The 13,839-nt window shown below is 35.4% G+C and overlaps 1 protein-coding gene across 1 annotated transcript in view; it reads left to right on the top strand.

The window, feature by feature from the left end:
- The first annotated feature begins 375 nt into the window (after nucleotides 1–375).
- The window catches only part of SCN2A (sodium voltage-gated channel alpha subunit 2), a 123,226-nt gene continuing 109,762 nt past the window's right edge, over nucleotides 376–13,839 (top strand). The window contains exons 1-3 of the mRNA XM_074215819.1: nucleotides 376–471; nucleotides 2,283–2,601; nucleotides 3,888–4,006. Coding sequence (XP_074071920.1) covers nucleotides 2,335–2,601; nucleotides 3,888–4,006 — 386 coding nt within the window. The 5' untranslated portion in view covers nucleotides 376–471; nucleotides 2,283–2,334. The remainder of the gene's footprint in view (nucleotides 472–2,282; nucleotides 2,602–3,887; nucleotides 4,007–13,839) is intronic.

Genomic DNA, 13,839 nt, shown 5'->3' with positions numbered 1-13,839 from the left:
ATTTCTGGGTGAGATTTTCATGAATTTAAACCAGTTTTTAAGAACTTTGATTCCTCTGACAGATGGATGCCCTTTCTCCTTTTGATTTGCAGTTTTTGGTTTACTGAACCCAAGGTTATCTAATGAGGAGTATCATTGGTTAATAAGTAATGCCAAATTTATTATCTAGCTTTTATGTTTCTATCTGTACACAGTGTTGAAAAGCAAAGCAGCATTGATCACAGCTCTGCGTCCTCTAGTGGTAGTTATAATAACATCATCTTGTAGTCCCCTCATGCAGGAAATGCCTCTTTTTCCTTCAATAACCAGAATCCTTTTACAGGAAGTTAGGTGTGGTCTTTCCAAGGAGAGTTACACCACCACCCCCCCCCTAATTTTTTTTTTTAATAAAGCATGATGGAATTTTAGCTGCTGTCTTTTTGGTGTGATCCTACCAATGCCAAAATCATTGGATGAAAGATTCTTCAGGGGGTAATAATGCTTTTTAATATTATTTCTCTACTTGTTTTCTGTAATTCTGTTCTAGACAACAGTCAAATCCATAGAGATTCTGCAGTGGGACCACTTTCATTTTCATAATTAACCCTTTTGTAGTTGCTAGATTTCATAAAAAAAATCATGTCTTATTAGAGCATCCAAGAATATGATGTTAGGATGTTTTCAGAACTGTCCATTGGGAGTGCAGGGATCATTTTCATGCATATATGTACCAAATATATTATTTATATATAATATAGGCATATGTATATATTTTTATATATTTGTACACACATGTATATAACCTATCCACCTGCAGGTAGGCATGTCCCTGTCTGGGGAGACAAGGGGGGAAGATGAATGAGATTATGGAAGCATTAGTTTATTCAGAAGGCTTTCTGATAACATGGACTCATTGCAGCTGCTGCTTCCAGAGAAGTCTGATGGGCATACTTCTGAGGAAAATACTGTGGAAGCAGCCCTGTGTTCTATTCATACAGTTTCTCCGGAACACTCTGTAGGAATGAAACTATGATTATTTCACACTGTCATCAAATAATATATCTCCTCTAGTAGATGTTGTGATGTGGGATTTAAAAAGATATTTGTGGGAAGGAAAAACAGGGGATAGCTTGTAAAGGTTGCATTCAAAAGGTAAGATTGTATTTGTTCTTCTGTTCTAAATACAGTAGATTCTCTTGGTAATGCTTGTTCAAGGATAGCATTTGGGTGCTAGAGCTTCCATGTTTTGATGAGAGCTACATTACACAGTATTATATGATGTACCAGGAGGATCTGATCAATGACGTGGCAAAGTCTCCTGGAAGGGATAAAAGGTCGGTTTTTCTTGTTTTTACCTCTGTTATCTTGTAGATTCATTTTTTTAATCAAATCAAAAATCTTGAATTGGAAACAGCTGGTATTTTTATTTATTACAAAATGGGTATGTACAGTTTGAGAAAATGAAATATACCTAAGAGTTTTCTAATTGTTGTAGAATGATTAACTTCCAAAGCAATTATGTTAGCCAGCAGCAGGTTGCTATGTCAGGAGGTCCAACTCCAGATGTCCGATGTGAATGACTTCCTGTTCAGTTTGGCAGGAGCCCTGACCCTGCCTGCAGAGCTTCCTGAGAGTTCTATAAAAAGACAGGGCATCCCCTGCACCTCCCATAGGCTGAAACCAAGGCAAGCTTTTACCTGTGTGTACTGATTCATTAGAAGGCCCTTGGAGGTCCTGTGGACAAAGAGAAGAGGGGAAAATGTGGGGAGATCTTTGGAAATCCTTTGTGCTTCCTTTTATAAAATTCAATATGACATACTCTCTCTCTCTCTTCTCCATCTCTCCCTCCCACTCTGTTTTCCAATTGTTTCAGACAGTCTGCTAAAAGATGGCTGCCAAAAATACTCACACAAGTAGAACAGCAAGCAGAAACCATTAAACATCCATTTCATGGCTCTAGATTTTATATATATTTATATATAATATATATATATATATATTTTTTTTTCTAATGGCAGTTACTTAAAATGATTGGATATGGGAAGCTGGGTTACCTCATTGACACCTACCACATAATATCATCTATTGAAGGGAGACCTACCTACCTGTGGAGGAAAAAGAAAATCTTTCAGATGCCCTTTCCCGAATATTGCTTTTGGCTTTTATGTCTATAGGTAGATATTGATGTAGCTACTCTCTTGATCTTCATATTTTGTCTCTTCTCATATAAAAGTTTTAAGTAGCATCTTATTTTTATTCTTTATCTTAAAACTCTGCTTTTTTATCCTCTTATGTTTCCATAGTACTTTCTTATGCAAGAAGCTAAACGGTAATTAAAAGGTGCAGGATGAAAAGATGGCACAATCAGTGCTGGTACCACCAGGACCTGACAGCTTTCGCTACTTCACCAGGGAATCACTTGCTGCTATTGAGCAACGCATTGCAGAAGAAAAAGCTACAAAATCCAAACAAGCACGAAAAGATGAAGATGATGAAAATGGCCCTAAAGCAAATAGCGATTTGGAAGCAGGAAAATCCCTCCCATTTATTTATGGAGACATTCCACCTGGGATGGTGTCAGAACCCTTGGAGGACCTGGATCCATACTATATCAATAAAAAAGTGAGTCCTTAATATGGTTTCCTTTACTACTAAATTCAGAGAGAAGTTGCAAGAAGGATCCAAGTTAAGTACCATCCAGGATGAGGCCAGAACCAGATAATGACGTATAAAACATCACTAAGATGTCAGGTGACCCAATCATGAACTAAACCTACTCTCTCCAAAGAATATTGGGTGGATTAAATTGAACCCACACTCCTGGAACTGACCTAGAACCAGGGCTATGCAGAAACTACATCATACCAGTTCAAGAAACCCAGTTATTAAATTTTTAGTGTGAGAATTACAGGGAGAAAATAGCAAATTCTATAGATTAGGGCACATTTTATTGTTTGGTTGATTACTAGTCTAAAGAAAGTGATGAAGAAAACTCACGATGTATATTCAATATAAAGTGTGTTGCATGTACATTTTAAAACTTTCAGAAAGGCAGTTGTTAAAAGTTTACTAGTATGCCATTGGCTCAAAATGAATAGGCACCTTGGAATTGATAAGCGGGTTTCTAGGCAAACAAGTTTTCATCTTGAATTCTAACCCTACACTGAGTGGGACTTACCAAGTATTTAGGAAATTCAGAGTCAATAGGAGGAAAATACTCAGCTTCTTATGAAATTAAGAGAATTGCATGATACTGCCATTTGTAAATATCAAAATGTCTTGCTACAAATGGCATCTCTACCACAAATACCTTACTCTTCAGCAAATTTAATTCTTCAAAAATCATTTTTTTCTTTTGACTTAATTGCTAAAGGAAAATAGCAACAAACATTTGAACAATTGGGGGAAAGTGCTAGAATAGAATTTAGAAGCCACATGCTTGGGTAATTCTAAAAGGCATGGTGAACAAATGTAGATTTTATTGAAGATATGATTAAAATTACTTCTTAGAGCTCACCTGAATGATAAATGAAATTGACAATTTTTGCTTTTATAGAATATTAAAAACTTAGATTTTCTTTGCTCCTTGTTACTTTTTTACTTTTTTTATGTTACTTTTTTATATTAATTTTCCTTAATGTAAAGGAGGACTATAGTCACTTTGGAAACAAGTAACATATATGCATGCTAGTTTAATTATGTTATATGATGAGTTTATTATATTGGGCTTAAATGGAAAAATATTGAAATTTGCACATATCCTGATACATTTTACATCCCCCCCCAAATACTTAGTCTGGTTAATTAAATACACTAATTAGTTCTGAGGAAAAAGTAAAGTAGACTGTGTTTTAAATCCCATTACTGTATGTTCTAAATTTCATTTTACATGTGTGTTTTTTTTTCAGACTTTTATAGTATTGAATAAAGGGAAGGCAATCTTCCGATTCAGTGCCACATCTGCCCTGTACATTTTAACTCCTTTCAACCCTATTAGAAAAATAGCTATTAAGATTTTGGTACATTCATATCCTTTTTTCAAGTGCTTGTTTAATATTATTTGCTGTTTGTTTTTTTATCCTTGTATATATTTCATTTCAAAGTGATTAGTGTTTCTCTACACTATTTCTCTTTGTTCCTTCTCTTTCCCCTTATTCAATGAGGAAATGAGGTAAGTGAACTACTTCTCCTTCTCTAATTTTGCTTCTTTCCCAAGTTAATTCTAATTACCACCATTGACCTCCTTTCTCTTTTTCTCCTCTTTTTAAAAATCTGCTTTTCCTTGCACTAATTATTCTCTATATTATGCTTCTGATTTAAAATAATATAATGTTAAGTTTATAATATCATGTAAAGTTTGAGCTCATTTATTTTAATGGATTTGCTTACAGAAAAAAATAATTTGAATCATATTCTTTTTCTGTCCTGAGCTAATTTGAATGTCCTAGTATTTTTATATAAAGATAAAATCAAGAAATCATTGCCAAACATATACTAATACTCTGTATATTTTGTTGACTTTAATAAATGATTCACAATTTAATTGTGCTTTAGACTACCTTTCAATTTAGCATTTAATGATGTCACAGGAATTCTACTATTGATATATACTATAACTGTTTATATATATATATATATATATGCATACATGCTTTATGTCTTGGTAGATATATATATATATATATTAACTTTTGAGTAGTTGTCAAATTATTTTTTCCATGAAAACTTTGACTCCTCAAATTTGTCAAGAAGTCATCTTCACTATCAGTTCCACCCACCCTTACTAACTACTAACTACTTTGAAAGGGTTTCTCTTGGAACCCAATTCCCTTTTAGCCTCATATATTTCTCTTCAGTCCAACCCGAGCAGATCAAAACAGAGCAAGACATACTTGGTCTTTAAGCAGAATATTTGAAATAGGTCCTGAGAAAAAATTAACTGAGAATTAGTGATGTCTAGAAAGTCAGGGTAAAAGAGGCTGAGGGAGCAATTTTTTCTGGACTTAGACTTGGAAGCTAAGAGAGAGAGAGAAGAATTAAAAAGTTTTGAGTCATGGAGCCCAGAATGAATGTAGTTTCAACTTGAATTTATGGATATATACCTATCCCCTCCCCCATAAGAAGATGATCAATGATTTGGGGCAGCTAGGTGGCACAGTGGATAGAGCACTGACCTTGGAGTCAGGAGGATGGAGTTTGAATTCAGCCTCAGACTCTTGACACTTTATTCTGTGTGACCTTCGGCAAGTTACTTCACCCTGATTGCCTCACATCCAGGGCCATCTCCAGTCATCCTGATTCATATCTGGCCATGGGATACAGATGGAGGAGAAAGTGAGACTGGTAACTTAGCATAGCATCCCCTCACACAAATCTAATCCACTTATTTATCATGATATTGCCTCCTTGATATCATGGCCTTCTTTGAGAATGAAAGATAAACATCAATCATCATCTATCAAGAAAATAGTATCTTTAAGTATCAGAACTGAGAGAACTAGTTTGGCCTGCTGATAACCCATCAGGAGAGGCATCAAGGGGCACTCTGATAATTTTAGTTCCTTTGAATGCAAGCCCTGCAAGTTCTTTCTAATTTAAGAGACCTGGGTTCAGGGATAGTTTGTCCAAAGGTCAACCTAGCTAAATTCAGAGTAACTCATCACAGGAGGTTCATTTCAGTCAGCATAAAATTGAAGAGATAATTCCTAGGTAGTCAAGAAATCTTGATGGACATGGTACCCTTAGCAATGAGATCTCAGATCCTTGTAGCATCTTAGTTGCATGTATCTAGTTTGCATCCCATGATTACTTAATTGTTCATGCCAAATGACCATCTATCAGTGCTATAATTTTGGTGCCTTACTAGAAAGTATTGAAGACAAAATAAAAGGTCTAGGTCATGGTCTCAAGATCATAGCCTAAAAAGGAAAAATCCTGCAGTCCATTGGACAGTGTGGCTGGAATTGACAAGATACAGATGGTTGGGGCAGCTAAGTGGCACAGTGGATAGAGCACTGGCCCTGGAGTCAGGAATACCTGAGTTCAAATCCAGCCTCAGACACTTAATAGTTACCTAGCTGTGTGGTCTTGGGCAAGCCTCTGAACCCCATTTTCCTTGCATAAACCTAAAAAAAAAGATACAGATAGTCAAGAATCATCTAACTGATAATGTCTTAGATTTTTTCCTGACAGGTTCCTTTCCTATAAGGTAATTTGTTATCTAAGGGGAAATGGAGGAGAAGAGAAAAGACTCATAGTAAACTTCTACTGGGTGCCAGGCACTCTGCTCCATGCTTGATAAATATTATTTCATTTGACCTTTTTAACAACTCTGAGAGCAAAGGGCTATTATTCTCATTCCCATTTTACAGCTAGGGGAACTGAGGCAGAGAAGCCTTCAGTGACTTGCCCAGGTTCACTCAGCTAGTATCCAAGGACAGATTTGAACTTGTCTTCCTGACTCAAGGTTCAATATTCTATCCAATGTGCAATGTATCTGCCTCCTTGTAAGTGTTGATATTAATGAACTAATTAACTGACAAATAGCTGATGATCAGTGATTCCCAGAAAATTCATAGATTGGACTTGTGGTAATGTTTCTGTTTCTACCATTATTTATTTAACAGATGGCTACTGTCCTTGTTTGCTTCTTGAATCTGGAAAATTGAAAAATTGATTAATTGTGGTTCTATTTACTACATTTATTTTTTTAAGGCTGATATTCCATGACCTTCTCAAAATCCTGCTCCCTTACCACATATATCATTGCACAATTAATTGGTAGCAAAGGCAGGACTATGACACAGTTTTCCACATTCTAACTTGACAGTCATTCCTATTCCATTTCTACATTCACTCATAGCTAACTCCATAGTTCACACTAAATCATAGAATTATAGGGTGATATGAGATCTCAAATAGGAGTAAGAGAACTTAATTTCTATTCCCAAGTGCATGAATGGCTTCCTCATCTGTAAAATAAGGGAACAGGATTAATGGTAGCAGATGTCCCCTTTCAGCTGAATATGCTATGATTTATTAGCTGTATGACCTTGGGTAGGTCATTTAATTTGTCTGAGCTTCAAATTCTTTATGTCCTCTTTTCTTCATATTGTTATTGTGGGGATCAAATTATGTCTAAGTGCATTGTAAATTATAAAGTGCTGGGCAAATATCAGGTATTTTAATAATAATGATTCATAATTCTATTAATAATTATTAAATGTTGAAATTACTTCAAATTTTAAGTTCAAATTTTAAAACTTGACAGTCTAACCTTCATGCTTCCCTTTTTTGTGTGCCTGACTTTCTCTTTTGAGACTAACATAGAAGACAGCAACCCTCCTAGTCTTTACAGTTTAAGTGTTTTTTTAGCTAAAATAAATTTAGATGTAGCATTCTTTCCATCCCACCCCTAAGGACCACCTGCCTCAACCTAACCTTGTTCTGGGTATTACCTGGAGAATGGCATTTCCCTGTAGTCTCAAAGGTATTCTATGGGCCTGCCCTCCTAAAATTATAGCTGACTAGCCCTTATCTGCCTTCCCTTAATTGTCACTAGTAGACTTTGCTCAAAATAAAAGCATTTTCTCAGATTATATAGTAAGAATGGTAGCTATCAAATGTCTCCTCCCTAGCCCTCCCCCAAAATCTAAAGCACGCCTTCATAAATACATACAAAAAGACAACATTCATGGGAAGTATGAGCAGGAACTTTGAGCACACTGGTAATGAGGCTCATGTGTGGGGGAACAGAAGAGACCAAGACCTGTGACTAAAGAGTCCTGATGTCTTTTCTGTTCTCTTGGTCTTGTCCTGCTGCTTGCCCTGAGATCAGCATCTCTTCCACATGGATTTCTCAGCTTAGTTTCCTAGATCTGCACTTCTCAGTTTGATTTTCCATCTGCCAGAGATGAGCATTCTCTCTTGAATCTACATTTGTCTCTCTCCTTTGTTGCCAGGTTCTCTATGACTCTCTCTCTCTCTCTCTCTCTCTCTCTCTCTCTCTCTCTCTCTCTCTCTCTCTCTCTCTCTCTCTCCTTCCTCTCTTCTCCCTCTCCTCTCTCTCCATCTCTATCTCTGTGTCTGTGTCTGTCTGTTTGTCTGTCTACTATCTCACTCTCTGTCTTTTTCTCTCCTCCAAACTGGATTCAGTTTTGCCTACCAAGATGCCCTGGTCAGTAGAATTGTAGCAACCTCTTCCTCTATTCCTATTTGACCTTTGATAAAGACAGTAGGTCATATTCCATGAAACTGCCTCAAGCTTGGCCAGAGGCAGGTTGCCCTTTCAGCTTCATGAAGGAAACTTTTATATCTCACACAATAAAGGGATAATAGAACATAGACCTGTCTTTGCACTTTTTTAAACACATTAATACTTTTTTTACCTCTGTTACCACTTTTTGTTTCTTTGATGATATCATTGAGGCATAAGAGAAACCTGCTTCCTCTTCTCTCTACTACATAAAGTTGCAACCCCCCCCCAAAACAAATGAAGGGAAGTATTTCTCTAAATAAATTTAACCCTGTCTAATGTGGCTATTCCAAAAAGGAAATTACTTAAACAAAAGTGCTGAAAGAAATTCAGAAGAGGAGGTTAAAACACTGCTTATTAAGTAGTTGTCTGAATGGCCTCATAGCTGGAAGTGCTTTAAGTAACTACAACTGGGTTTGCTTGATGTTTTTACCACGGGACCAGTAGTCAGAAGCTTAAAACTGGAGCCTCATGTTTGCTTCAAATTCTCTCTGCTTGGTCGTGGATGACTGTATAAACCTCTCTGTCATGCTTTCTGTTCAGGAAAGCAATGCTAGACCATCATATTTCATAAACATAGTGGGAGAATGAAATTATAAAAAGGGATTATATCAATGAAAAGTCAATGAGCTCAAAACTTCCCAGTTTTTAAAAACTTTTTCAGAATTCTATTTAGTTAAATTGATTACAAATGATAAAAATACAAATTGCTCTTATTGTAATTCCCAGTTTGACTCTTTCTCTCTTGCATGTAGATATGGAATTTAAAACTTGTTTTAAGTGTTTTTATTATACAATCAAAAGATATTAGATCTAGAAGAGTTCTTGTATTCCAACCTCTTCAATGTATAGATAATAATGATAATAATAATAATAAACTAGAGCTTGCAATGTATTGGCACTTTATAATTATCATCTCATTCACAAAAGTCCTACAAGATAGGTACTTTTATTATGTCAATTTTACAGATGAGGGAACCAAGACAAATAATTAAATGACTTCCCTAGAGCCACATAACTAGTAAGGGTCTGAGGCTGGACTCTGAGGTCTTGACTCAGGTCCTGTAGTGTGTACGCTGCTTCCCCTAGCTGCCCCAATCCAGTGAGGGGCTTGGACCAGATGACTTGGGGATCATGGCTCCCTTCCAACTCTACTTCTGTAGTGCTTGGATGATAATGTTATGTTGACCTAGGTGGATTACATGATGACTGGGCAGTAGGCATGTAAGTTCACCACATAGGCATACTGATATCATATTCAAGGGACTCTAGGGAAGTGGGTTTAATATGTTTTCATTCCTAAATGCAAAAGAACTAAAAAAATGGACGTTTGAAGGGTATAAATTTATTATATTTCATTCAAAAAAATATTTGTTCCAGTATGAAAAGCACTAAGTTCACTTTGCAAAATCTATTTAGATAGAGGTTTCATGTTGTTGAGTTTAAAGTTCTTTTTCAGATATTATAACTGTTAGTCCTTTGTACAAAAGATAGCCTGGTTTTATGGATAGAGTTGGCCTGAGAGTCAGGAACACTTTTGAGTCTTTCTTTTGGAACATCTAGCTGTATAACACAAGGCAACTGTATCTCCCTTGGAGACCATACCTTGCAGAATAACTCCAGCTATGCTTTGATAGAAGTTTCTTTACCAGAATTTACCTACCTTAATGAAAATAGAAACCCAGGAAAACAAAAACACAAAACTCCTCTCATCTCCCCCACAATTGTTCCCACATGTTTTTAAACATGCTAGAAACTACTTTATCTAGGTTACTAAACAGATCAAGGTTTATCTAAACCATTTTAGCATAAATGAATTAGGACTTTGGATTTATTTTAAAAAACCGAGCATTTATTAAATATTTGCTGGGTTCTAAATACACTAAGGATTGGAGATATAGAATCAAATATAAAAGTGTCTGCCCTCACAGTGCAAGTAATCAGAGGAGACTCTATATATGTATATGTGTATATGTATAAAATCTGTACAAAATGGATTCAAAGTAATTGGGATGGAGGAGGGCACGAGAGAATTAAGAAAGTCTCATATAGTAAGAGATATTTGAATTAAATTTTGAAGCAAACTAGGAATTTGAAGAGGCAGATGTGAGGAGAGTCAGGAAAGACTTAGGGGTCACCCCATGCTATAGTGGAGTAATGAGGGGTCAGAATTTGTGAGTGAGGAACAATGAGAATAAAATGTGACTATAAGAGGGAATAATGTACCCTAAACTTAGATTGGTAGGTTTGAAAGGTTTAAATGGAAAATAGAAGTGGAGCAGTAGATAGAATGCTGAGAATAGAGTAAGGAAGACTTGACTTCAAATTTAGCCTCAGACATTTACTGGGCTTCACTCTGTTTGCCTTAGTTTTCTCATCTGTAAAATGAATTGGAGAAGGAAATGGCAAACCATTCTAGTAGCCTTGCCAATAAAAACCCCAAGATACCCAAATGATATCATGAATTGTCTGAAATGACTAAACAGCAACAGGAGGTTTTTGATTCAAGTGGTAGGAAGGAGATAATGGAGTTTATTGAGCAGAAGACCTTTGCTCTGGCATCTTACAAGTATAAGTGTAACTGTATTTAACTACTGACTAGTGAGTAAATAATAATAAAGAGGTCCTAAGTATTATGTTTCCTGGAGGATTTGTTCTTCTTGTGTTTAATTTTATATCCCTATTTACTTAAGGGATAGGGATTGGGCCATTGATAAAAGGAACTTCTCTGCAATGTTAAGTCATAGAAAATCGCCTACAACACCAAGAGGTTAAATGACTTGCCATTATGTGACAATGACAACACTTGAATCACACTGGTTTTGCAGTCAATTATCTTCCCTTTACATCTATAGTATCTTCAAAAAAGGGAGGTAATCATAAATTCAAAGGAGAATTAACCCGAGCATTTGGCAACTAAATCATTATATGTTCTCTCAGTCTTGGTCTGTATTTAAGAAACAGAGAAAGACTTATGAATTTTGTTCTAGGATATAGTGTTGTGAAATACACAAAAGTTCTAAACTTTTGCTATATTTAATTGTCATGATAGTTATTTATGTTTTCAGACAAAAAAATGGGTATAGAGTAGCCATGTTGCACAGTGGATAGAACAATGACCCTGGAATTAGGAGGACCTGAGTTCCAATCCAACCATAGACACTTAATAATTACCTAGCTATGTGACCTTGGGCAAGTCCCATAACCCCATTGCATTGCAAAAACCCCCCAAAACTTGTACCTTCCCCTGATTTTTTTCTTTTTTTAATTAATTAATTAATTAATTTTCATCCATATGCACATAAATATTTCCAAGTTACAAAATTTCCCACCACCCTCCCTTCTTACCCCCCCTCCCCTCAGCAGGGAACAATGAGGTTAGCATTTTACATACATATTTTGGTAACATATTTACAAATTGGTTATTTTTGTAACAAGGAATTAGGATAAAGGGGGAAAAGATACATAAGAGACAATTTTTATAAAGTGTTTGTTAGATTCCAAAGGGTTGTTTTGTTTTTCTTCCTCTGGATGGGATAATATAGTCTATAGCCTGTCAAATACAGTTGTCCTAGCTTGCTGGACTGCCGAGAGGAGTTGCTTCCATCAAGTTTGTTCATCTCATAAGGTTATTGTTGATGTATACATTGTTTTCTTGGTTCTACTCCTTTCACTCAACATCAGACCCCATAAGTCATTGCATGCTTTTCTAGACTCTGACTAGTTATGGTTTCTTATAGAACAAAAGTATTCCATAGTATTCATGTACCATAATTTGTTTAGCCATTCCCTATTTGAGAGCATCCCCTAAATTTCCAATTCTTTTCCCCTGATTTTTCAAGGTATTCTTTGATTACAGGTATGATGTGAATAATGTATTTGTGTGTGTGTGTGTGTGTGTGTGTGTGTGTGTGTGTGTGTGTGTGTAGACAGGCAGAGTTACACATATACATAAATTCTAAAAGAAGGCAAATATATCTAACATAATCATAGATATCCTAGTATCTATATAAAGATAAAGATAATATAGATATAATTGCCAGATTTTAGAATTCCTACTATTTCTATCTCTTATCAAATGTTGTAATTCCAAGATGACTATCATTTGTTAATAAATCCATGAATGTAAATTTAATAATATACTGAGTTTTGGAACTCTCAATTGAAGCATATTATTTTTTCTAAGGTCTATTTTTATTTTATTTCTTAAGTTAAATTTATTATTTTTGACATTTATTTTTTAATTCTGAATTCTTTCCCTTATTCATTGAGAAGACAATAAACATGATAGCAATTATACATTTGATATTGTAAAAAACATTTCCATATTAGCAAAATTGGAAAAATAAAGTAGAAAAAGTATGCTTCAGTCTCCATTCGGACTACATGAGTTCTTTCTCCAAAGATGGATAGCATTTTTCAATCATATCCTTCAGAATTTTCTTGGATTATTTTATTGCCAAGTATAGCTTAATCATCCACAGTTGATCATCCTACAATATTGTTATTACTGTGTACAATGTTCCCCTGGTTTTACTCTTAACTTTCCTTTGTTTTTTAGATTTTTTCCCCCCAAGGTTAAAATAGGGATCACCCTAGATAGAGGTTTCATGTTGTTGAGTTTAAAGTGACTTGCCCAAGGTCACAGAGTTAGGTAATTATTAAGTGTTTGAGGCCAGATTTGCACTGAGGTCCTCCTGAGTCCAAGGCCAGTGCTCTATTCACTGTGCCACCTAGCTGCCCCTTCACTTAACTTTTCATCAGCTCATATAAGTCTTCCCAGTTTTTGTCAAACCATCTTGCTCATTTCTTGTAGAACAATACTATTCCGTCATAATTCCATCATAGGTATATAACTATGCAAAATACATCAGAAGCCATAGCTTGTTCCACCATTTCTCAATTGATAGGCACCCCCTAATCCTCATGTTTTTGCCACCAGAAAAAAAGATGATATAGATATTTTCCATTTTTGTCTTTATCTCTTTGGGATACAGACCTAGTAGTGTTGGTGGGTCAAAGGGCAAGCACACTTTTATAGCTCTTTGGCATAGTTCCAAATTGCTCTACAGATTAATTAGACCAGTTCATAATTCCACTGACAGTGCATTAGTGTCCCAGTTTTTCCACATTCCCTCCATTTGTCATTTTCTTTTTTCTGTCTTGTTAGCCAGTCTAATAATTGTGAGGTGGTATTTCAGAAATAAGAATATTTTTTAAAGTAGTTTATTTTGTTATGTCAGTAATGCAACATCATTATTTCCTTTTCTGGGTTTATTGACTACCTATAAAAAAATTTAAGGAATGCCCACAAATATTAGTTCTTTTTTTATTAAATATTGTGGGTTTAATATCAAAAATTCTTATTTAACTTTGATATCAAATTTGCTCCATGTTCTTAGTCAGTGCTTTAATAATTGTAGAATTTTATTATTGGCTGGAAAGCTTTAGAGTTTGAGTCTAGTGATAGACTATACATCTATTATCCACAGTCTAAACTAACTACATAGAGGTCTATCCCCAGATTTTTTTCCAAGTGAGGAATTATTTGAAAAGAACAGATCTCATCTACCACATTATAAAGAAGTTGCAGTCTGCATCTGTGA

Source organism: Macrotis lagotis, chromosome 1 (assembly GCF_037893015.1).
Source record: "Macrotis lagotis isolate mMagLag1 chromosome 1, bilby.v1.9.chrom.fasta, whole genome shotgun sequence".
NCBI lineage: Eukaryota > Metazoa > Chordata > Mammalia > Peramelemorphia > Peramelidae > Macrotis > Macrotis lagotis.
This window is presented reverse-complemented; position numbering and strand designations above follow the sequence as displayed.